General features: G+C 37.3%; 6 protein-coding genes across 6 annotated transcripts; 3 read left to right on the top strand and 3 right to left on the bottom strand.

The window, feature by feature from the left end:
- The first annotated feature begins 1620 nt into the window (after positions 1–1620).
- Positions 1621–2030, top strand: K444DRAFT_617262 (uncharacterized protein). Its single transcript, XM_024881087.1, has one exon. It carries the CDS (start codon positions 1686–1688, stop codon positions 1875–1877), a length of 192 nt encoding a protein of 63 aa, XP_024732488.1. The 5' UTR covers positions 1621–1685; the 3' UTR covers positions 1878–2030.
- Positions 2031–4622: 2592 nt separating this feature from the next.
- K444DRAFT_537829 (ankyrin) lies at positions 4623–5202 on the top strand (the record flags this gene model as incomplete). The annotated part of the gene is made up of 2 exons (XM_024875494.1): positions 4623–4811; positions 5029–5202. Coding segments are annotated over 2 exons (363 nt in total), but the record flags the coding sequence as incomplete, so codon positions are not given.
- A 7173-nt stretch (positions 5203–12375) lies between these two features.
- Positions 12376–12729, bottom strand: K444DRAFT_695891 (uncharacterized protein; the record flags this gene model as incomplete). The annotated part of the gene is made up of 1 exon (XM_024887893.1): positions 12376–12729. A coding segment is annotated over one exon (354 nt), but the record flags the coding sequence as incomplete, so codon positions are not given.
- A 1007-nt stretch (positions 12730–13736) lies between these two features.
- On the bottom strand, positions 13737–13949 carry K444DRAFT_537568 (uncharacterized protein; the record flags this gene model as incomplete). Its single annotated transcript, XM_024875476.1, has 1 exon — positions 13737–13949. A coding segment is annotated over one exon (213 nt), but the record flags the coding sequence as incomplete, so codon positions are not given.
- A 6194-nt stretch (positions 13950–20143) lies between these two features.
- On the bottom strand, positions 20144–22734 carry K444DRAFT_655085 (P-loop containing nucleoside triphosphate hydrolase protein; the record flags this gene model as incomplete). The annotated part of the gene is made up of 7 exons (XM_024885987.1): positions 21759–22734; positions 21482–21708; positions 21299–21375; positions 21092–21247; positions 20965–21030; positions 20713–20910; positions 20144–20661 (listed from the first exon to the last, which is right to left on the bottom strand). The coding sequence occupies exons 1-7, from the start codon at positions 22614–22616 to the stop codon at positions 20144–20146; spliced, it is 2100 nt and encodes a 699-aa protein (XP_024732484.1). The 5' UTR covers positions 22617–22734.
- Positions 22735–24109: 1375 nt separating this feature from the next.
- K444DRAFT_568629 (HET-domain-containing protein) lies at positions 24110–25778 on the top strand (the record flags this gene model as incomplete). The annotated part of the gene is made up of 3 exons (XM_024877207.1): positions 24110–24808; positions 24956–25560; positions 25608–25778. The coding sequence occupies 3 exons, from the start codon at positions 24113–24115 to the stop codon at positions 25690–25692; spliced, it is 1386 nt and encodes a 461-aa protein (XP_024732483.1). The 3' UTR covers positions 25693–25778.
- Between the last annotated feature and the right edge of the window lie 335 nt (positions 25779–26113).

The raw sequence follows: 26113 nt of genomic DNA, 5'->3' as shown, positions 1-26113 counted from the left end.
TTTCTATTAGTTTATATTTATTTAATATAACTTCCTATATTTTTATTAATAGACTTGGCAAAAATACTAGTATTAATATATATTAATACTTGTTCTATAATATTTATATCTAAATAATAAAAAATCTAGTATACCGGAAATAACTAATAAGATTATAAGAATCGCGGATTTTTTGCTATAATATTCTCTTTAAACTAATTATAAAAAAAAATTATATTTAAAGTTAGTAATAGACTTATTATATAAGTTCTATTTATATAACAACTTGTAAATATTAAAATTTGTCTAATTTTCCGGTATACTGGGTTTTCTATTATATAAAAACAGATATTATTTTAATTATTATTTAATTATTCTTATTTACTATTATTTTATATAACTCAAAAATTAAAAATTTATAAGTATTAAGAATGCTAGTAATTTGGTTTAAATAAATATATAAAATAACTAAATCTTTAATAAAAATATTAATATTTATTAAAATTGTAATTTTATAAGTTTTGCAATCCCGATAAGCTTATCGCTAAATTTATAGGCTAGAGGCCCCTAAATTTTCGCGCAAATTTAGCAATAAGGTATTAATACTAAAATTTCTAGTATTTTTGCCGAGCCTGCAGTTATTAGAGGCAATAATCGAGAGCGGCAGAGATAAGATATTATTCAAGTCTTTAATAGACGAAAACAGGCATATATGCTGCCACGCCGAACCTAGCATCAATGGCTCATTCCTGCAGGCGGCAATTTCTGGAGGCGCCAGTTCTTGGAGGCAGCTATGTACTCATGCCGGAGGATCAGAAAACGCCCCTCGCTTAATCTTGGCGTCCGGAAAAGGGGCTGGCGTCTGAAGTTTCACACCTCCATTTGTGGCTCCTTGCTTTATGTAGCCCCATTGTTTTAAATCAGTAAGCTGCATTTATTGGAAAACTCACAAATCTCAGATACAGTCGCTTGCAAAATCGGCTTCGCGCCTTTTCGTTAAAAAAATTGCGAGCACAGACCACCTCATCCACTTTTGGCGCTGACTTCATACCCCTTAGTCATCCCCTGTACTCCGAAGTACCTGCTGTACAGTGAAGAAATAAGTCGCCCATTGGTACAGTACTAGGTAGAGTGAGCGAGCAAATTCCTTCTATCTCTCTCTTTGTCACTATAGACTTTGATTTGTTCTTGACCATTTGACTGGTTGGAGGGAGCCCCCGCTCGGTAAGACGGTTGATTTGATCGATTAGAACTTGCTCCTGCGTGTTGGTAAGACATTGGTTGACTTCTGACTAGTACTCTCGTCGGGACAGCGTAGACCGCACAAATTAGTACTTTTGAGCTATTTCACTGTAATTAGGGGTCGAAGAGCTTTCTAATTCAGCCAGCGCCTTGCCTTCTTCATACGTTCTTCGTGCGACATTTTATGGGCCTTCAAAGTTGGTGGTTTGGTAAGGGAGAAAGCGTGCATTTCGGTGGACCGTGCATTTCGGCGGGAAATCGAGTAATTGGCTGATTTTGCGAGCTGAAGCGATGCCTATCCACGTCTCGTTGCGAGGCAACCCTTCTGCTCTGTCGACAAGAGCACCAGCTTCAATTCAACCTCCATTTTCAACTCAACAAACAACCTCGTACACATGCCTACTCTGCGACAATCATTCACTGAGAACCTTCCTTCCTGAGATTTCTCGGATTTGATCCATCTAATGCGTCTTCTGCAGAGCAACGACGGCGGCGAGTTTAGCCTCACCAAAGACCTCTATGACAATATTCCCCGCTATACTATACTTTCGCATACATGGGGTGCGGATACTGAAGAGGTCAGTTTCAGAGACTTAATAAATGGTACCGGCAAGGATAAAGCAGGCTATAACAAGATCCGGTTCTGTGGAGAATAGGCTAGGCGGGAAGGCATATACAACTTTTGGGTGGATACTTATTATATTAACAAATCGAATTATTCTGAGCTTGCAGAGGCCATTACCTCTATATTCTATTAGTACCAAAATGCGGCTATATACTATATCTATCTATTAGATATTTCAATAACCGGTTATAATCAAGTTGACTTATCTTTATAGTCGTAGTATTTAGCCTTTCGGAAGAGTCAATGGTTTATCTATAGTTAGATACTTCAAGAACTAATTACTCCGCAATTAGCTGTCTTCTTTTACTCAAATAGTAATTGACTCGGTAACAGGAATTCGTTAGAGCGACTACTTCATGAAATAACGGGAATTGCGGTATCGGCTCTTCAAGGAACTAGTCTATCTATATTTAATAAAATAGAGCAGTAATTATAGGCAGAATATCGTAATACCAAGTATATAGAAGACAAGGCCTATTCTTTACTAGGTATTTTCGATATCTCTATACTACTTATCTATAGTAAAGAGGCGGAAAAGGCATTTGGGAGGCTGCGAGAGAAGCTTTATAAATATGTAATAAAACGGAATCTTAATAATCTATTAACTATTTTGCTACCTACTTTAAATATTACTAAATAATTAAAGACTTTATAAAGCCATTTGTTCTCTATTTCTTCGAATTATAACCTGAACTTTCTTGACCCTAATTATATTATATATAATAGTAAGTATTAATCTATTAATTATTTATATTAAGGAAATACTAACTAGTAGCTAATTATTAGAAAACTTACTAGAGACCCGAAAAAAGCTAGTCATAAGTATTAATACTATTATAAAATAGTTACTAATTAACTAACTCTATTTTACTAAAATTAACGAGTATCTAATAAGTCTAATGGCTGCCCAAGGCACAACTTGCTACTAGTTCCTTACTATACCTCAATATATATCCTGATATAATATAATATATTAGGCCAATTATAGTAGCTTTATTTAAATATAAGGAAAGCCTGGTACCGGAAAATCAATTCTAATAAAACTTCTTTTTAAAGTAATTAAGCTTAATATAAAAAATAATTCCTCGCAAATTATACTATTATTTTTCTTTTTTATATAGGATATTATTAAAGAGAAGTCAATAATAGATCTATACCGCTTTCTTCTATATTAGCTTCTCGAAAAGGCAGTAAAGTTAAAAGATAGTTTAGAATAGATAATAGCTAATAGTATAAGGGCTATTCTATAGAGCAGATAATATAAAGAAGCCTTAAAGCAAACTTTAATATATATTATTAAAAAGCTTAGAAGTCGGTTATTAATAATATTTATTAATATATTAAATAAGTATAATAATAATCAGGCTACTAGTATAGTTGGCTTCTTTGAGGAGATATATAATATTATAAGAGAGATATAGGTTCGGTTAAAAATTTGCTTTTCTAGTTAGTATTATCTAATAATTAATATCTAAAAGGAAATTAAAGTTACTTTAAAATATAAAATAGAATATATAGAAGATATTAAGTAGTATATTAAATTGAAACTCAAGATAAGTAAAATAAAGAAAGTTGAAATACTTTAGTATAATATTCTCGAAATATCTTATAATATTTTTCTCTGAGTTATTCTAATTATTAATATTCTTAATACTAAATACCGTAATGGCTCTACTATTACTAAGATCCGTAATTGCCTTAAGGAAATCCTATTAGAACTAAATAACCTCTTTGAGATAATTATTATATGAGATAGAGAGAATCTCGACTAGCTATAGATTTGTCTCAAATGGGTTCTCTTTATAACTTGCCCTTTCGAGCTATCTGAACTCTATTTCACTATTTAGATTTCTTTTAATAACGAGTACTCGGATCTTTGGAACTAAGATAATATAGATTTAAATTAAATAAAGATATTTATAAGAAGTTCTTCTAAGGGCCTAGCTAAGGTTATATGAAATAAGGTATTAGAAGTCTAGTTTATTTACGAGTCTATTTGAGACTTCTTATTTAGTAAATATAAGGGCCAGTTATCTGGATCTTCCGAAAATTTTATGAGTTATAGCTATAAGATATTAAGGAACTACTATTTGGCTTAGCTAAATACTTTAATTAGTCAAAATATTAATATTCTAGACTCTCTATTATAGGCATCTAAAGTAGTATATCTGCAGGAAACTATTAATTTAAAGTTCTCCTTTCTCGAATATTTGGTTTTTAATATCTTATACTATATTAATAGTACTTAATAGAATAATATAGAGCAAGCGAATTTTCTGGCCAAGTTTCCTTTTTAATAATAGAAATTCCTTAATAATACTTTTAAAAGATATAAGATTAGGTAATATAATAATTTAGTTAGTATACTTTATATTCTTATAGAAAAGAATTTGGCTAATCTAATTCGAATTCATTCTCAGAGGAAGTCCTGCTTTAATATTAAAAATAGGTATTATAGACTACTATTTTTTATAATACTAGCTACTAGAAATACTAAAGCTATTTATATACTTTTTAATATTTAAGCGGAAATTCAGTTCCCTATATCTCTATTCTATGAATTATATAAATAATATTACCAGAATAAAAAGAAATAGGCTAACCTTAGATATAACTTTACTTTCTTACGAAAAAGGGGTATTCTCTTATATACTATAGAATATAGTAATGAGATACTTCTTTTTTTGTAATTAAATTAGAATAATATATATTAGATAGTAGGAATATAGATAATCGGACGCCCCTATTATGGGCTACTAAGTACGGGCATATCGAGGTTATTAAGCTACTGCTCAAAAAGGGGGCTGATATAAATACGGCTGATTTAAGCGAGTGGAAGCCACTATACCAGGCCTTTGAGTACAGGTATATTAAGGTTATCAAACTACTACTCGAGAAGAGGGCCAATATAAATGCAGCTAATCTAAGTAGTTTAATACCCCTATTATGGGCAGGGTCGAGGCAGGTAGACGCCCCTGCACCAGGCCTCTGAGTATGGGCATATCGAGGTCGTCAAGCTGCTGCTCGAGAAGGGGGCCGACGTAAATGCGGCTGGTCAGATGCTATTCTACCGGGCCTCTGAGTACGGATACATTGAGGTTATCAAGCTGCTGCTCGAGAATGGGGCTGATGTAAAGGCGGCTGATCAAAGCGGGTTAATATCCCTATTATAGGCTACTGAGTACGGGCATGTCGAGGTTATTAAGCTGCTGCTCGAGAAGAGGGCCGATGTGAATGCGGCTGGTCCAAGCGGGTGGAAGCCACTATACCAGGCCTCTAAATATGCACATATCGAGGTCATTAAGCTATTACTCGAAAAGAGGGCTAATATAAATACAGCTAATCTAAACAGATAAACGACCCTATTATAGGCTACTAAGTACGGGTATATTAAGGTTACTAAGCTACTACTCGAGAAGGGGGCTAATATAAATGCGGCTAATACAAGCGGGTTAATAACCCTATTATAGGCTGCTAAATACAGGCATATCGAGGTTATTAAGCTATTATCTAGTAGTGGCTAATAGTAGCTAAGTTTAATGAATTAATATCCGTTCCTATATAGTAAAAAAACCGGTATATCGAAAAATTAATCAAATTTCAAATTTCATAAATTACTATATTAATAGAAATAGTATAAAAAACTTATTTCCAACTTTAAATATAAAAACTTTTTATTATATTTAGCTTAAAGAGAATATTATAAAGAAAAATCCGCGGATTCTAGTAATCTCATTAATTATTTTCGGTATACCGGGTTTTTTACTATATAGAAACAGATATTAATACTTTTTATTATATTTAGTCTATATTTAAAATAGGGACCGAGGTAGTAATTAAATAAATACTACTTGTCTTAACTTTTTAAAACTAATATATTAAGATAATTAACTAATTCATATTTTTTTTAATTCTTTAACTTTAGTAAAGAGAAGCTCGAGAGAGCTAATCTTTATATATAGTAATTAAATTAGTATTAAAATGCTTTTTTATAAATTTGTAAATATACTAGATTAGTAAGTTTAGAGTATTCTAGTACTTTTACTTAATATTCTTTTAATATCTATTTCTCTATTTAATAGTACTTGTAATATTATATATAATATATAGTACGTGCTATAGGGCACGTGATATATATTACGTGATATATATATAATATTAAGTATATTAGTAATTAAGTTATAAATAATATAGCCTTTTGGCCCGGTTAGTAATATAGAAACAAGCTTAACCTATATATATATATATATTATATTATATGTCTATTTAGGACATTTGTCAGGAGTTATAATTAGCTAAGTTAGTATATAACTAGGTAATAACCCCCGGCAGAATACTTGTATTTAAGCTTGAGCTTGTTTCTGCTTACTTCTCTTCTTTCTTTAGTTCAGAATGGCTTTAATAAAAGTACCTTATCCTTTGCCTTCCAGGTCTAAAGGATATATTCGTAATATATTACTCTAAACCGAGAATACCAAATTTCTACTTCTAGTTAATAACTTCAAAAATAAGAAAATATTATCTTTATATAGATTAATCTATAAATAATAAAGTATTATATCCTTTATATTCTTTATATTTCTTATTAACTCAAAAGTCTTTAATATTATTATTATAATATTAAAAAATAAGTAAGTATTAATAAAATTATTTTTTATATAAAATTTGGCAAGCTATTTAATTAAGCTAATAAAACTCGATTATCTTAATAATAGATATTAATATATATTACTATTATAAATCAAATATATATTCTTTAGTCTTAAGGGATTTCATTAAAAGATGAACACTTGGTTTAATCGTCGGTTCTTTCTTCCAGTTCGCATTCACGATTGATTCTCAAACTGTTGACCTTTGATATGGCTGTTCTCCACGTGGTGGTTCACCAGGTCACCAGGGTTCTGGTGGTTGCAAACATCACCCATCGTTCGGGAATTCGCTGCCGCCGACTCGTCATTCACCAAACATTTGAATTTCGTTCCCACGAGCGCATTTCCCACTTCAACGCGCCATAACACCAGCGGGCAATGCTAGTGAGCCGTTCAGCAGTGCTTCAAGATGACAGGCTACAAACGTGTATTTTTGGGCTGTTGGGTGTCGTTAGATGAGGTCTCTCTAGACAGTTCTACTGCCGAAGAAGTCTCTGGACCGTCCGACGAGCAGATCGACAGTATCTTCCAGGCGTGTAAGTCTCCTATAAAATCGGCATAAACAGACTACTGACTTGCCTCTTGTCCGTCACCATCGAGTCGAGATACGCCACGAGGGAGATATACCCTCCAATCCTCTCATCATACTCGAAGACACCCCTTCCGTCACGGGTGCGGCTGATACCAATACACCGCCTCAGAGCCCTCCGCATGAATATTTCGAGCCATAGAGTCTTTCAACGTCCTAATACCGATCCTCACGCAACGAAACCACTTGGAGGGGAAGATTGATTAGTCGCTATAACCTTGTCAACGAGCCTATGGGTCAACGAGTCGTATGCCGTAGAGATGGCCAAGCAGGACGGGCTCTGACTCTAGTAATAGCCCCTTAGTATCTGTCTCTCAAAGCCTTCTTAACACCTCGAGAAGCAATACTAAGCTCTCTCTGTAGCTTCGAAAACCGATACTAACTTAATCGCATTCTCCCATATGAATTGGCGGACGTCGAAACGATCGATTGCAAGCCTGGGCGGGGCCAATATATGGATCACATATGACGATGACTCTTTGAAAGATATTGCCACGGAATAGTGGGAAATGAAGCGTTACGGAATATAAAACAGGAATCCCTTTGGCCTGAGCTGAGGTTATGATTAGTACCTTGGTTTGCGATTGGATTACTATACGGCCTATGTATTATAATCGAGTTGAGGCGAGACGGCGAGTCTGAGGATGCTGCGACGTAGCAGATTTATTATACGGGCTCTCTGGCCTTGTTTGACCGGTAGTAACTGTATTCCGTAATACGGAAAGCAAAGACTTGATGACAGTCCGGCACTACACCTCCAATTTGCCGGATACAAACCCATTACTGGATCATTTAATCTCCTCTTAATGAGGCAGGCACAGGCAGGTAGACTGGGTATATGATAAAGAGGCTATTGAGAGAAGACTCTTCTGCGAATATGCTATCCGAGAGTAGCCTAATTGAGTAAATGAAATTCACAAATGGGGCTTATTGCAGTATGGCCTCAGTTGTAAAGGAGACACTTTGTGGAGTCTAAACTTTGATGGCATGCAAACCTCTGATATTTATAAATAATTATAGATACTATAGATTATATAATTAAAGTATTATTATAGTAATAGAATAAGAAATATAAGATGTGAGAGGTTTAAGAAGTATTGCATCCCTGGTCAGCTCCCCAGATTCCAAGTGTATAGTACGCAAGTGGCTAAGTGTTATACAGTAACCTTTAATAGAGGTTGCCCAGGCCAGGTACTTTAGAGTACAAGGGATAACAAAGGAGTTACGGCGTAGTACCAACCAGCGCCAAAAACGGATGAGGTGGTCTGTACTCACTTTTTTTTTAGGCGAAAAGGGACAAAGCCGATTTTGCAAGCGACTATATAGTATAATAATAATATAATCTCTTTAATCCGTAGCATAGTATGGCCACTTTCTTCTCGCTCCCGATTAAGTTATATAATATTATCTATTCTATAATCCTTATTTCATCTTATAATATTAAAATATATAGTTTACTAGCCAAATATATCTGGGATTATAAGGGCAATAGAAGGCCAAGATATAGGAAAAGATTTGGGCAGCTTCTTCTTATTAACAAGTAACTTTATAAAGAGGCAAGCTTTATTTTTTACTTAAAGAATACCTTTCCTATTAGTACTGGTCTATATAGCTCTACTAGAATCTCTAATATCTATAAATTAAAAACTTTTTTATAATATGTTCTATAGAATTATACTAGCTATATCTATAAGCTAATAGTAATCTTTATTCTCGAATTATAATAAAGTTCCTTTAATAGAGTTCTTTACTAACCTTAAATAGTAAATATAATATATATAATATATAATTAATTATATAGTTTATCTAGAAACGCTTTTTCTATATTTATAAAATTAGTATTAAGTATATAAGAGAAGAAAGATTTTTTTTTCAGACCAAATAGCTATAAATTAAGAAGTAACTAAAATAGTAATAGGTATTTTAAACTATAATACTTTAAGTTTTATTAAGCTATATCTAATATATCCGAAATATCTATAAAAACAGTTATATAGAGGCTAAATAAATACTTATAAAGAAAGCAAGTACTTTTGGAAGTATAATATATAAAGAAAATAATAGAAAGATATTAAATTTATATATAATAAAAGTATTTAGAAACTATAAAGAAATATAAAGAAGTTAGTTAATATTATTAGAATAAGCTAAAGAAGTAATATAAATATAACTTACTTATAAAACTTAATAGAAATATTCTATTTTTACTTATATATATAATCGAATTTCTTTCTATATTATAATAGTACTAAATAGTAGCTCTAGTAATTATATATAGCCTAAAAATAGAAATAAAGTATTTAATAGACTTATTAAAATCTCAATTATTCTTTTTAAAATACAAAATATAATTAACTAGTAATATTTCAAGAATTATTAAAATTAATAAATTAAAAGTTTAGAATTCTTTTTAGCTATATATTTAATAACTACTTAGTTATTTTTTTCTCCGGCCCTTATTAAGCTAGTATTTCCAAGAGCTATATACTCCTATAAATTTTTTACTAGAAGCCTATAGCCTTTTATAAATTATATACTTCTATAAATTTTCTTCTAATAACCTATAATTTCTTATAAATTTTCTTTTAAGTAATATATATATATAACCAAAATAATATATAACTAAATATAGCTACTATAAGCTAAGATACCAGAAATGGCTTTTTAATAAATAGCTATAATTAACTTAATAATTAAGTGCCAGAAATGCCTTCTATTAGATAGTTATCTTTTAAGAGCAAGAATTAGCTCTCTTAAAAGCAAAATAGCCAGAACTGGCTTAAGCAAGAAATGGCTTCTTAGAAATTATATTATATAGCTTTCTAAAAACAAAAGGTTTATAGAGATTATATTAAAGAAATTATAGTTCTATAAAGGCTATAGCTTTAAAGCAATTATACTAAAAAGTAAATGGCTTTATAGTAATTATACTAAAGCAAGTATAGCTTTTTAGAGACTATAGCTTTCTAGAAACAGATCTGAAAAGAGTAAAGCTTTTTAGAGATATAGATAACAGATATATAATAGATATAATTATAATAACTTTAAGTTATTTGAAAGTTTATTTCTAATATCTATTTCTATATACTAAAAAAACTAATATATTAAAAAAATAAAAGGTATTTTAATTTAAAGTATCTTAAAATTAATATATATTTTAATATCTCTTATAATTTCTAATAGATTATATTCTATAGCTATTTCTAGATATCTTAAATTTCTTTTACTAGAAAATTATATAGTACTAGTCAACAAGTTCTCGTGATTTGGTGTTTTTACTACAAAAGTCACCTGATTCACTTCTGAGTTTTATAGTAAAGGGATTAATTTAATACAACGCCCAACTAGCACCTAACTAACTCGAATATTTTGTGTATTTCTGTCTCTTTACAAAGTATTTATATGCTAAGGTCGTAGATTAATTAAGGAGTAAATCGTGGGAAGGGAAGTTAAATCGTGATTTCACACCTATTTTCGCTTAATTCTTATACCCCGCACCTTTCCCTTACCAAATTCCAAACCTCTTCCATTATAATTTAATTCTAAAGAGACAGATTAATTAGAATTGTTCGAGTTAGTCTATGTTTTAATTCTTTTATATAGTTATTACGCAAAATTGCCTTGAAATAAAACGGTATTCCTCGTGAGTTTTAATATAATTTACTTAAATTACAAGAACTTATTAGCGGTTACTATATCTGATTTATAAAAAATATTAATTTATAATATAATAGTATTCCTTTATTATAGCTTTACTACTAACCTTATATTATATCTAATACTTCTAAAAGAGTCTTATTCAAGATCTAAAGTCTTAGTACTATATATAAAATTATTATTAGCTAAATAGTACTATAGTAAATAAAATTCAAGTAAGATTATTATATAAATTAGTATTTTAGCTAATAATTTTGGCTTAGTATAAAATAGCCCTATATGTTTTATTTATATTAAATCTAATTTCTAATACCTTAGATATTAAGGCTAGTAATAGCTAGAGGCACTTTAATACCTTATATATATCAGGTATTATATCTAGCTTAATAATAACTTTAAAGTCTAGTAATAGTACTATATTTGGTCTAGATATAAAAATCTTATATAAAATCTTATATAAAATAATCTAGAAGATTCTAGAAACCGAATAGTAATTATTAATTACTATAAAGTCTTATATTTCCTGTAATAGCTAGTATAACTATAGGATCTGCCGGAAATAGAAATCAGAAAACAGATATAAAACAGAATTAAGCCAAAAGGTTTAGACAAAGCAGTACTAAAGGTTAAGGTATTTCTCTCTCTTTTTTCTTTTTTTTCTTCTTCTTCTTTTAATATACTTTATTAGTTAATAACTATATAGTATAGCTTATATAGACCAGACAGCCTATATAAAGTAATAGATTAGCTTTTTAAGAAAAGAAACTAGTAAAACTCCTTTCTATTTCTATATTATATTCTATTATAACCTATAGTCTTCCCTAAACAGATATTCGGCTTCTTGCCTCAGAAATAAATAAATAAATATTCCAGATCTCTCTATTTTATATATATATCTTTATATAAAAGGCTTTCTAGACAAATAGTAGTCGCCTCAGGTCCTTCTATCCCAGGCCCTCTTTTATATATAAATAGTTATATATCCAGATATTAACTAGAATTTCCGGTAGTCTATTTACGGCTCCCTTTCTTATCTAACCAAAATCCTTCCTGTCCTTCTTATAGACTATAACTATAACCTGCCTTTTTCCCTTTTATATTTTCGCCCGGCCCTTTCTTCCAGTTATGGGTATATATTTGAACAAATTATAATATATAAGAGGAGGTCAAAAATAGAGGGTTATATCGTGAAATTTTTTTTTCTCGGATCTCGATCGTAGGTATCGCTTGCAGGCGATTGCAATGGCGTTATCGGGGTCTCGATATTAAAGGTCGTAATTCAGTCTTAGCCCAAGAGTATAAAAGCCCTTGGTTTCCAGCCTGCACTGCGTGGAAGTGCTAAATCGTCGCAGGCCGGCATTCCTCCCTTCTTTACTCTCTAGCTTAGTATTTTCAATATATGAGATTCATGGAACTTTAAGCCTTTGACTATTACCTTAGTCCCGCCGTTACACTCTCCTTAAACCCTCTATAAAATAGAAATAAAAAGAAAAAAAGATATAATATAAAGATTATAGTATAAAGGTTACCAGATATTAGTTATATATTATAAGCTTTGGTCCTTGTTTAAATTTAAGAAATGAGAGTTCCTTTAATAAATGTCCTAAAACGATAGTTTAATCCCAAATAGCATTTTATATAAATCGGTAATTAGAAGGTAGCCAGAGAATATTCGCTTCACCTTCTGCTACCCAATAATTAGACACACGTAAGGTAGGTAGTAGCTTATAGTCGCGTGAGAAGGCTACGGAGCTGACCCCGGCAGAGTGGCCTTCGAGCGTCCACTGTACTTTGCCCATAGCGGCGTCCCAGAGCCGCACCGTCTTATTGAGCGAGCCCGATACGACCTGCTTGCCGTCGCGTGAAAAGGCCATGGAGCTAACCCCGGCAGAGTGGCCCTCGAGTATCTGTAGTACAGTATTCCAATATACTTGTACTTTTGGTTTTAACTCAATCCAATCTAGGATATAATCCCCAAATCGCCTTCGAAAAATACTTGGTTTTAACTGAATCCAATATAGGATATAATTCTCAAATCGCCTTCAAAAGTAGTACTACTATACTTCCAAGTATATACTTTAATATATTACATATCTCTCGTTTCTCTTTATTCGAATATTCTAAAGAAATCGAGTTTTTGAGAATAGTAAGGTAAATCTCATTGAGGTACTTCTCTGGTACTATAATAGTATAATGGGGATATAAAATACGAAGTAATATATAGAGTAGAATGGGCTTCCACAGTGTGGGATCACAGTATACGAGTAAGGAGTGAAATTAGAGAGTGAAGGTTGGTTTATTTCTAAGAACTAAGAAGGAGAGAGGGGTAATATAAGCGGACTGCGGACTGTACGGATGTCCGGAGGTCACATGACAGAACCACGTGACCAGGGGATAAAATCCCCACTACAATAGCACTACTACTGCCGCCCTTAAGAATTATATCTAGTCTCTTTAGTACAAATCGCTTTCCTTTACAGATAAACCGACATGCCATTACCGCCCAAATAAAGAGGCTACAAGTATATAGAACTAGCTGTCCCAGAACTACTTTGCCTAACTAGTATATTCTAAGACTTTACTCCTGCCTAATTATCCCTAGATTATATTCCAGAAATAAAGAGATATTATAGTTAATAATTATAAGCGGTATATTATAAAGTATAAAGTCTTCGTATTTAGCTTATAGAATATATTATATACCGTATCGGATTAGAATTTCGGGTCTACTCATTAGAAAAACTCGAAGTCATATTATTTTTAGTAATTAAGCCTTAGCTAAAAGCTCTAGAATAATCTGGATATTATTATTACCTTTATACTTATTAAGCGTATTAATAACAAAAATATAGAACTGGTAGGATTTCTCTAGCCTTAATAGGGGACCGAAAACAAGCTAGTACCACTAGTCTAATAGGAACAGATTCGCAATATTACTCCGCTCTCTTATAGTATTACGGATATAGGTTTAGAGAGATGGCATGGCATATGCAAGCTATACGGCAAGACTCATAAAGAACTTAACTACATGGCTCATATCTCCGCCACCCTTTAAGAAGAAGAAGCTGGCTTCAAGACGCTTCTGCTTATTATATTTGCGGGTAATAGTACGGGCGACTATTAACTTTCCCGTTCTAGCTAGGCCGTTTAGCCAGAAAATATATCGCTTATCTTGTCTGTCTGTTCTATTAGCCCAATTATAAATCTCTTATAGAAGGTCAATATATATATTAGGGAGGCAGGCAGATTTATATTACTGGTCGCGGGAATTAAACGGCACCTGTATTGCAGACAGAAGGAGGCTGAGGGGGTCTTCTCGGCCTATTATATGTCAGTTTATAGTAAGAGTCTTCTTTATACTTGCAAGAAGCTAACTAGTATAATATATATTTCCAAAATGGGCTTTTATGCCTTTATTAACCCGAATATTTCGGTACTAGTTACTAGCCCAACCTGGCTGCTCGGGATCTGACATTGCAATCCACCGTATAAGCTAGCTGCCGTAAAGTAGAGAAAGCGCTTGCGAGAGCCTATAGCCCTAGTCAATTAGTTATATAGTGCAAAAAGCTCTACCTTCTCTCGCAAATCGGTACTAACACGATCTCGTTATTAATGAGAGGCACAATGCATTTGCCCTATAGCGGAAAGGTCACTAACGAGCCTGGTCACATAAGTCTGTGTTTTTCAGGCTATCAGGCACACTTCACTCTAATTAATTCACGACTATATTATATTTAATTAGGAGTTGACTATCTATAATGCTTCATTAGCATCTGAACCCAATACTTCTGCTTTAGAATCAGCTTATTTATCCAATCTTATAGTATCCTGTTCCATTCCTCTAGTACTATTGCTTCCATCTCCGCAACTGTAGTGGGTTAATGCCTTTGTCTGTATAATACCGACTTGATTCTCCTCTAATACTTCTCAATTAGATTCATATTAGGGCTTATTAACAAGTGAGGCATTAAAATAATACCATATATAGTACGATATCGAGCACAGCAGTTTCTCGTCGACTTGTGACCGTAAGCTGAGTTGCCGTCTTCCATAAATAAGGGCTTGACAGAGGGGCAAAAGAGATGGGTTACAGCCGCAAAAGCCTCAAGAATTGGCTGGATATATTCGAGAACTTGAGAGAGATAATTCTTTTGCGTAAAGGCACCCTTCTTACTAGAACCGTAGATAAATATTAAAGGACTCTTATAGCTATATCCAATCGCTCCCTATACATTAACTAGTACCGTACCGCCGTAGTAAAACTGGTATTATATACAAGTTGGATGTGTCCGCTCCGACTTATTTCTTATTACTTTACACTTCACTGTCCTTCCCCCTACTAAGAATGTGACCTCGTCCGACCAAAGTACCTTTAGCCATTCCTCGTACCAAAATATATATATAATCGCCCAAAGTAATCGACCAAGAACTTGTGCGGCAATAAGGTAAGGTTTTTAACAAGCGATACAGCGAAAATAGCCTCTTTAGTGGAGTCGTTTCTATAATATAGAAGCCGTGCATTCCAATTCTAGCTCGTCAACCAGAGCTTAATAGTCCATAATTCTTTGTTCCCAATTCTTAGCGCAATATTCGATAATCTTGTTGACTCGCGCGTCCGTCAAAAGCTGTAATCTACCGGTTCGACCAGAACGAGCTCGCTCCGGCGCATTATACTCCAAAACGTAATAAATAGTGGTTTTGCCAAGCTTATAGCGCTCCATTAGCTCTGCAGTTAACTTCTCTCCAAAGCCATAGAGCTGGCATATCGCCTCCTTATGTTTCGTATCAATTTCAAAGCCTAGAGCGTGGTTAAATACAAGTAGTGGGGGGGTAGTAGGTATATTGGTGGGGTTGTTAAAATTGGGAGGTGCGCTCGCTAAAACAGCCTGAAAAATACAGACTTATGCAACCAGGCTCGTAAGATAATAAGGCTGCGGCTGAAATTCTGGTAAAGACTTCCTACTAACTCTCTCCCTCAACCTCTAGTATATCTCTTGCATTACCATTAATCTTAACAATGGCAGAGCCGTTCGGCATTATCTCCGGTGCCATTGGCATTGCATCTGCTTTCACTGCTTGTATTGACTGCTTCGAGTACGTCCAGTTTGGCCGCCACTTCGGTCGAGATTTCACGACTAGCCAGCTTGCTCTCAACTACGCGAGCCTCCGTCTTATATAATAGGGCGAGTCTGTCAATATCTACGACGATCCTAAACTAGGCAGGCAGGATACTACTATAACCGAGATCTAACTTGCAAAGGATATATTACTCCAAATTCTTATACTCTTTGCGGATACCGAGAGCATCTCCAAGAAGTACAAGTTGACTATAAAGGCTAGTAAGGATCTCTTAGTATATTTGACAGGCAATATGGATCCAAAGATAGTTATACTAGATAATAAGATAAAAGGCTTGGCTATATAGCATTAAAAGAAGGGTTGATTCTTAAACCTTGCTAGCTGGGCTCTCTATTACCGGTCCACTCTAAAAGACCTTCTCGAACAGATCGTCTTATTTATTAACAAGATTGAAAAATTATTCCCTATACCTCAGGCCCAAGCCATGCTTGTCTAATAAGAAGCAGCAGAGATTAGCGACAAGCAGTCTCTCGAGCTAATTGAGAATATAGCTATAGATATTAATGGCCTGCTTCAAAAAACGGTAAAGGAAGTAGTTGCAAGTCACTAGTACTCGAATATTACGCTCGGTAGTAAGGGTCTGGCCGGTAATGCGTATAGTAGTAATTAGAAGGGCGGTGCAATTAGGGCGTCTTATAAGTATAACGGTATTAAAGTGGAAGAGTATAAAAAGGGTCTGCTAGAGAACAAGTATGGCAGGAAAGACTTCTTTAATAATTAAGTATGTCTGTCTGTAATAACAACTATACTAGTAATAGAACTATTTCTGATATTTAGTCACAGTAATATGAGCTGTTAATCTCAGAACTCTATACTACAAATACGTCTGAAGTTACTATCCCATAGCCTACCTCTCTCCCTGTATCTGTAACGGCTCGAGTAGATCTTGTTCCTCATATAAATCGAAACCAAACGAGTCCTGGAAAGCGTAAGGGCTGCTCAATTATATCAGATTTCGAGAGTATTATAAAGGACAACGCTCGGCATACGGCAGGGTGCCGTTTGGAGGGCTGGCAGGCAACTGTCGACGCGGCAGACCAGTTGCTTAAATCCGTGTATCCTTATAAGTGAGCCTGCCAGCTTGTTAGTAATCGAGAAATCATTACTTCCGTACCTTATATAGAGATGGGATAAGAATTGGAACGACTGAGTGGCAACTCAGAATTAGAAAAATGCCACTCTGCGCCACACTTTCACGTAACGTATAAAAATATGTAATAAAATACGACTAGCGTGGCTGTAAATACAATATTGGGTAATGGTGCTAAATCCTTCCTCGTTTATTAAGATGCTTGGCATTGGCGTGCCTCCCACTTTTATCCGGATAAATTCAGTAGCAGATTTCCTTATACTCTGTGTCTTCAAACTTTAGAGTTATATTTGAACTTAATAGAAGCTCTATGCCACGGCCCCGAATTCCGGGGACAGATTAATAGTTATGATAGAGCAGGGGCTAACAGCTACAGCAGCTTTTCACGCTCTCAGCAGGACGATCGATAATATAGCCAAACTATAGTATTTTTCTAACTGCAAGTCAAGCCCTTGTCGAGAAATAGCTAAAGAACAACAGCAAACAGATTATAGCTTTATATATTTATATAGTTGAGTTTTAAGACCCCTAAACTATAAATTTTTTCGGCACACCGGTTTTTTCGGCACGCACGGATAGACGTTATACAAAACGCAAAAATATTTGCTCGCTTAATCACGTGCATTATATCTCCCTTAATAATAAAGATATTATAATTTTGAGAATATGAAATTAATTCCTAGAGTATATAGTATACTTTTAATTAATACGATTTATATCAATTAGTGTTGTGGTGGTTTTGGTTTTTTTTGTCGCTTTTGGATCGGACCAACTGTATAACACCTGTTGCATCCAGGAGGGCTGTCTCTGCTGCGCTTGCTTGTGTAGTTAAAGCTAACCCACTGAGTGTCTCGCCACGGCATGCTCAGGCAATTGAGAAGGCATTGCCTGAAGAAACGACGGTCGGAATTGTGGTCTCACTAAACTGCAGGAAATATGGAAGTTCATTAGTGCATATTGCTTAGCGCATCCTCGGCAGAGCTTCCGACAAGGGGGTGGATTGTATCGATATCGATATCGATATCGCTGAGGAAGGACGGCCCCTGAACATTGCGCTACCTTGGAGCAATCGTGGTGCTGTACTCGTCGCGGCTTCTTGGGTTGACCCAACTGGCCAACTGGCTCAGCGCCTTATGTGCCAGGCTTGGCAACGATTAGCGTTTTTAGCAATCGATTACAATCGATGCTATAATCGTAAGGTATCGATTAAATCGATTAATAATCGATTATAAGCGAGCAAATCCCCGCCCACGCACCCCCTTTTCTAATTCTGGATTGTTAAGGAGTTTAGTAAAGCATTATACTATATATAATAAAGGTAAGGCTGTCTTTTATTTATATATTTAAAGAAAATATTTAGAATTTTACTTCTCTTTTAGTACTTAAGGCCCCCTTTCCCTCTAAAGTTACATAATTTACCTTAATAAAAATCGCTATATTTGTATATTATTGCTTCTCTCCCTTCTCCCTAAGCCTTTATTATTACTTAAAAGGAAGCTCTTTATATATTATAGAAGCTATCTCTAGTAAATTATCCCTAGTAAGCTATCCCCAGGAAGTTCTTTCCAGGGAGCTCTTTATATATTACAGTGAGTTGTCTCTCAGTGAGCTGTCCCCCAAGAAGCTCTCCCCCAGGAAGCCCTTTGCGTATCGCAGTGAGCTGTCTTCTGGGGCACTCTTCCCCAGGGAGCTATTTCCCAAAGAGCTCTCTAGGGGAGAGCTCCTTGGGGAACAGCTCACTGCGAGACAGCTCACTGCGATACGTAAAGAGCTTCCTGAGAGACAGCTCACTGCGAGACAGCTCACTGCGAGACAGCTCACTGCGAGACAGCTCACTGCGATACGTAACGAGCCTGCCAAGATAAGTCTGTGCGCTTCAGGCTAATTTTCAGGCTTCGGAAAACCAAAGCCACTCACTTTACTTTAAATTCCCTAAATAACCACAAAGCATTATTATTTATTATTTAATACTATAACTAAGAAGAAGCTAAAGTGTATTATCTGATAATAATTTGGGCATTTCTGATAAACTTTAAAAAGTCAAAAATTTCTTACGGGGCTCGTTAGTGAGCAAATGGCTTGAAGCGCACAGACTTATCTTGACAGGCTCGTAAGGAGCTTCCTGGGAGACAGCTCATTGCGATGCGCAAAGGGCTTCCTTCAATGCTTGTAAGTTGCGGGGAAAAGGAAGCCCTATAATTATAGGCTACTTATTGCTAAATTTTAGGGCCACGGTCGCTAAATTATAGGCTATAGGTACTAAAAATTTAGTGCTTGGTGCGGGGTATTACTATCCCCTCCCTTGTGTGACGGCAGGAACAAAGCAATGGAACGATGCTCAAAGATCAATGATTTCCAATGTCCTACAGAATCTAAAGCTAAGGAGAGAAGGAGTGAGGTGTGGCAGTGGATAAGTAGGTATGGCCAAGACCACTGAAACGCCGAGCTTTGGAAGCGAGCTTGGTTTGAACCATAGCTTGGAACCTTAGCTGAAACCAACCCCTTTAGCTGAAACCAACCCCTTTAGCTGAAACCAACCATGTGACACCAGCCGTCACACCTTGAATAATTACGAGTGGGTCCAATATTCGCCACACTCTCATGCCACGATTCATACCACTAAAGGCACGCAATCGAGGGTCTATAGCGAATAGCGGCTCTCGAAAGCACCTGATATTTCCTAATTCGGGGATACTGACGAAGTTTCAGTGTGGCGTTACTAAAGGACCCACTCGTAATTATTCAAGGGGGGGGATAGTAATCGTTTAGTAATCGATTACTAATCGATGCGGTTCGATAGTATTCGATTGTGCGCAAAATCGATTACTAATCGATTGCTTAGCAATCGTTGCCAAGCCTATTATGTGCGCAACTGTTTGCCATAATCTATATGTTTTAAATAAAACGTTACATGACCCGATACAATAATATTGTAATCGTGTTCTTTTACCTTCTATTTACTAGCGGTGAGCTCACTGTCAATCGTAATCTCTCTGCTTTCCGAGGTCGTGCCCTAAACCCACGTTACTAACTACTTGAGATCTCTTCTTTTAAGCTTTACAGTTATATCGCCTTATTAGATCCTCTAATTTTTCGCTTAAAGGGGCCGTTAATTGTAGAGATTTTATCTTAACTATAAGTAATGAAGGACTAATATAATACCTTTAGTAGACTCAAGAAATTTCATTCTTGATACTTTCCGAAAGCAAATTAGGACTCGTAGCTTCCAACACAGTGTTCACCTCCTCAATACCTAGGCTTTTCCCCAATCTTCGTGCGAGAAGCCTACTGGTCTTGACAACGTTCTTAATCTGGCGACCGTTCAGGTCAATCTCTGCCAGTTTCATGATCTCAGCCTCTGAGATGGAAGTCAGAAGAGGAGCATGTGTTTCCACTCGAGTGTGGTGCGAATCAGGTACCAGGGTTTGCACATCTGACGTCGTGCCGGCTGCTTTGGGGGGAGCAGAAGATTCGGACACTGAAATATCAGGTGCCAAAGGCTCAGAGGGTTTTGGCTTGTTGGGTGCTAACAACAGGAAGTTGCGCCAGATCTGAGAGCGTGCAGAGGAGGAGAGTGGGGGATAGTTGATCGTGATGTGGATACGAGATTGGAAAGCAGAATCAAAAGCAGAAAGGCGGTTAGTGGTTAGGAAAAGAATTCCTCTGTAGTATTCCAACATTCGGAGGAAGACTTTGCTCGTTAGCTGATATTATCACGGGTACACGCCGAAGGAGTACTTACTTGAAACAAGCTTATTTCTCTCTAGATGAGAACTGCTTCGTTGTTCGAGAAAAACATCGGCCTCGTCTAACAGAAGCACCGAATTCCATTTTGTGCTTATTTCTAGAATCTTGGTGAGAGATTCCTCGAGATTGGTTGCGTCTAGACTTAGTTCGCCGGCTGTCATGGAGTAGAGTGGGGCTCGCAAAGTCTCGGCGACTAAAGAACAATGAGCTATCAGTTGCCATGTATCGATGCTCTCTAGAGCCTTACCTGATTCAGCAGTCAATGTCTTTCCAACACCTGGAACACCAGCTAACAAGATTATAATTCCTCGTCCTTAGAAAGTCAGCACTGCGCTTGGCATAGAAACGTGTGCATAGGATATTTGAAATCAGACCTTTTCCTTCGATCACGTCATCAAAATCGTCCTTGTAGTGGAGTTGTCCCTCCACGAAAGAGAGGATGAGTTGTTTGTAGTTCGATGGTAAGACCAAACTTTCAAAAGCATTCTCGTCCCACTTGATGTTGCTAATATCTGCCACTGCGAAGGATGCTAGACGACATGAGCTTTGTTGTAAAGGTAACCACACAAGTGTTTACTCACCCCAGTGCTTCGTCTTTAGTGAAAATCCTCTGACCGACTGCGTGCACAAGATCAACTCATTATCTGTCAGTGGACGGCTCGCTATTCAACTAGTCAGTTCTCAATTATTTCAATATCATGGAGCCGCATTCACCTGAGACTATCTTGAGCTTCTTTCCAACTTTTAGTCCCGCCGTATCATACTCGTCTGAGTAGCGGTAGGGCTTAGTCACTTCGCGAGGGGTTCTATTGTAACTTCCGTAATGTGCATCGTAGGAAGATGTAAAAGTCGAATTATGAATATCCGTATTTTTCAACATGCCCGGTATCTCGAGTAGTTTTCCTTGGTCGTCCAAAGACTTCAGCGATTTTACTTCATGCGGATTGAAGCGGAAATACGAGCCAGCATCCACAATTATTCGACCTTCGACCTATCCTTATATCAGTTGCTAGTGGAGCAAAAATTTCCTGAGAGGCCTACATGTCGAGTTTCACTGCCAAAAGACCAGACGCCAGCATTGGCTTCGACAACCATGCCTCTATGGGCCATGTAGTGAAAACCCTGCAGTTCTTCGAACTTTTTCCCTTTCATCACCAGAGTAGCCTTCACCCCGTCCAATCCCGGATCGAACGAAGCTGGATACCCTTCTAAATCAGTAATCGGCCTGGTTCCATCAAACTTTGGGATTGAGATTGTTGCTCTGTCATAGCCGAATTGGGTCCCATCCCAATCGATGAACCTTACCCAAAGAGTGAAGCCGCCGGAATTGCCATAGTCTGCATCGTTGAGGAGAAAAATGCGGTCTTTCTCAGTTCTGATCATCTCTCCTGGAGTGAAGAGGGCCCAAAGATACTCGAAAGTGATTACTTTGTGAGCCACGAGATCCTTGAATATTTCGACTGACTCTTTGAGCTCGTTGTTGATAATCTCGTACAATAGCTTTGTTTGATAAAGCGCTTTAGGGTCATCCCGGTTCCTTGAACCTTCTTCAAGACGATCGAGTCGCCGAAAAAATGCTTGAAAAGGAGCTGCGAAAGAGAGATTGTCTAGGCCAGTTGTGATGCCGCTGTAACCTTCAAAGACCTCCTCAAGGACGACTTTGAGAATAGAACTCTGAATGTCGATTGAATGAAGTACTAGAGGTTTGTCGCCCTTGTGATTTCTCATGTACTTCGTCACGATAGCGTGCTGTTTGACTTCATTTGTGGCTAGTAAGTTCTCTCTCAAATTGTCTGGGTATTCTTCTACCCAATTGATGCAGCAGGAACACTTCTGTGGGCCCTCATACAACTTTTTGACGTTGTCCTCCACGCCGTATTTGATACGATTAGGCACCATAGGGTCGTACCATTTCTTGGATTTTGAACTTGAAGAGTCTAGGCTTGCTAACACATCTTCGATGTCTTCATGTGACTCTTCAGCGGATTGCTTTGCTGGTTCTTTGCCATTCTTGGTCCGCTTCCACTTATGTGATAGCATGGTCAAGTATGTTCACCTTGGACAGTCGTCGAAGAGTCGATGTATTGTACCGGGGATGGCAGAGTCAAACCTTAAACCTTGTGTCTTTGATTCCAAGAGAGGCGCTAACGTAAAATCAAATAAGTTTTGGAAAAAGAGCAGCAACCTCAAGAAGATTTCAATGGAACAATGTAAAAACGTTGCTGGTTTTGGGAAGATAAGTTAAGTGGAGCCTATTAATGCATCGAAATTTGAAATGAATTTCCTTTTTACCGCCGGGATTTGTGTTCGCCGATCATTCGACGCCCGATATGCACGAATCCTTCGCAAGTCGGGCGGAATGATACGGCTTACATAAATATAAATACGACTGGGCCTCGTGGAATGCCTTGCGCACAATCCTCAGCCTACTCTCAGACTGTAGGAGTTGCTGACCCATCTCGATTTCGGAACTTTTGACTTCAGCCTCGTCTTTGCTTTCCCCAAGACCAAGCTAGCTTTGCATGGTAGGATTAGCTATGGCAGAAAATCTCTTCAATCGTTTAGTACAGAACAATCATCTCAATGAAGTAAGACGCCTGCCAGATGCCGTATGGGGTGATGACCCCTTTCACCTGCGGTTCATGGACTTCTCGGCACGACAACGAGAACCAGGCTCTCGATCCGACCCAACTATCCAATTTCTCGAACGCTTCTACTCCAACGTGACGAATCGCGATGGTCCTGCCTTTGCGCTGGGCCTGCCGCTTCCAGCATCCAATGACCCAGACTGGGAAGCCATCCCCGACGAGGCTGGCGAGCATACCGACGAGTCCGGAGCTAGCTTCAGGGTGGTGCTTCGAGACAAACCGGGGAAGATAAAAAGAGAAGTTGACTACGCCTTCTTTCTGGGCACAAATATTTTGAGAAATGCATCTCGCTGGATATATTTTAGCACCAATGGTGATGAATTTGAGAAAGCTCAGATGGATGATCTTGTACTCACTGTTATCGAGCGTATGCGAGAAGATAGGAGCGCAGAGTCCTATGAAGCCCAAGCCGAGATTATGGAGTCAAGTGTGCTATACGATGACGTCGAGGGTAGTTCTGCTATTCGAGATAGATATTCAGCTATCTATCGGCCATTACCGCGAGGAACGGGAAATATCCGCTTACTCGTGCTTCTACCTTCTCAGGAGAAGTCTGCAGATTTGAAGTGCATACTCTGCGCTGCTTCCCTCCAAAAGGAGCCCAAATATGAAGCTCTATCGTACACATGGGGAGATCCTCAAGAAACTTTCCCTATCCTGCTGAACGGAGAGGTCTTTCATGCTACAAAGACTTTAGTTGGTGCCTTACGGCACCTGCGTTATACAAAGGAAGGAAACGTCAGGGTCATGTGGATCGATGCCGTGTGTATTAATCAGTCCGATATTGAAGAGATGAATCACCAAGTCGGGCAAATGTCCCAGATATACTCAGCCGCAGAGAAGGTCGTTATTTGGCTTGGACCAGAGACTAACACTACTGAAGACGCGGTAGCATTCATGACATATGTGGTTCAGCATGGAGAAAGCGACGACGCTGCATTTGCCATGGCGGATTGGATCAGACGAAAATTCGAAGATGCGAGTCAAGCATTCGTATTTGAAGCGCTCAAGAATCTGTTTCTCCGCCCGTGGTTTAAACGAGCGTGGATTGTCCAAGAAGTTGTCCTTGCTAAGACCGTCACCGTGAATTGTGGAAGCTTTTGTTTTGATTGGAAGATCATCGAACGCTTTTCCAATATCTTCATGCATGCTGCAGGACAATTAGGAGATGCGAATCAATTGGAGAAATCCAAGTTCGCCATTTCATGCATACTCAATATGTCTCCACTCATCCACGCATTTCGATCCTGCGACGTTTTACAAGCGTTGAAGAATGAGTTGGCGGATTCTGGTCCGCCGCCACTGGCTACAATTCTTAGGAAAATGAGGAGGCAGAATGCAAGTAACCCAAGAGATAAGGTTTATGCCGCGCTTGGCATAGGACCAGCGTCCGAGAGGGAGCATCCAGCATTGCAACCGGACTATGGATTATCCATGGCAAGGGTTTTCATCCATACGTCTTGCTACCTACTACTCAAATACCAAAACCTCGATCTTTTCTCCGCGAAAGCGCTGGCTCCTGATCTCTCTCCATTCGACACCAATTTTATTCTTCCAAGTTGGGTAGTCGATTGGACGGTTCAAGATGAGCTGTTTCCCTTGGCAAATGGAAACTATGCAGGGCCGGAGGTGCACAAAGAGCACGCCCCTGAACCACTTTATAAAGCTGGAGGAACAGTATCACCTACACCATACACCTTCTCCTCTGATTTGAGGACCATAGGTATGGGAGGGTACTGTTTCGACGAGATCGTCGACGTGGGTGCATTAGCTTCGGAGTCCCAAGAAATGTTGCCGGTTCCGGGAGCAATGAATTCATGGCGAGGATATCTTGTCGGCAAGGAGTTCAAGGAATACATATCTGGGGGCTCCTTAGTTGAAGCTTTCTGGAGAACAGTTTTGTGTGATATCTGGCCAAGTAGAGAGAGGAAGCTCCAGCGGATCGGGGACAAACTATCGGACATTGATTCATTTCCTCCAGAGACTCCGGAAGAGGAGAAAGTTCTTATGGTGTGGGCAAGGATGAAAATTGGAAGTTGGCTCAGATGGAGGAGACTAATCGTCACCAAGAAGGGGTACATCGGGATGGGCCCAACCGGAGTGAGAATAGGAGACACAGTTGCGGTTTTGGAGGGAGGCGTAACACCATTTATATTGAGGAAGTACGGTTATATGTATAGGCTTGTAGGGGAGAGGTAAGAAAGCTTCGCTGACTTCGAACAAGACTAACCATGCATATTAGTTATGTTCATGGAATTATGGATGGAGAGGTTCTAGAAATGGCCGAAAGAGGCGAGTGCACGCTTGAGGGGGTTTTCCTTGCTTGAGGCTGTAATACGAGTTTGGAAATGGGACTCTAAGAAGGGAGAACTTGAAAGGAACGAGGTAGTGGGACAAATAGACTGAAAACCATCAAGTACACGCCACCGAGGAGAGGGTCTTTGCACCGAAGCAAGCTCGCCCTATGTAAGAATACAACATACGACGCTGACGCAAGGAGACTAGATGATGAAAACGGATATTTACTTGTACATTGCATCTTGCAAAGCTTCACTGTACAAATTTGGGAGTAAAACTGGCCGAACAGGCAAACAGTTGCCAATCACGTTCACTGATGTGACATTAAGAAACCCGATATTGAATTTCACCCTAAATACGAGCAGTGTTTCTCTGCAACTCCTCTCTAATTTCCTTCAAAAATTGGCCACTATCGAGGCCAGGACCTTGGATTCGATACTGGTAAAAATC

This window comes from Hyaloscypha bicolor, assembly GCF_002865645.1.
Source record: "Hyaloscypha bicolor E unplaced genomic scaffold K444scaffold_125, whole genome shotgun sequence".
Lineage (NCBI taxonomy): Eukaryota > Fungi > Ascomycota > Leotiomycetes > Helotiales > Hyaloscyphaceae > Hyaloscypha > Hyaloscypha bicolor.
This window is presented reverse-complemented; position numbering and strand designations above follow the sequence as displayed.

Coding starts and splice junctions, on each gene's coding strand:
- K444DRAFT_617262 (XM_024881087.1), top strand. CDS start 1,686: ATGCGTCTTCTGCAGAGCAACGACGGCGGCGAGTTTAGCCTCACCAAA.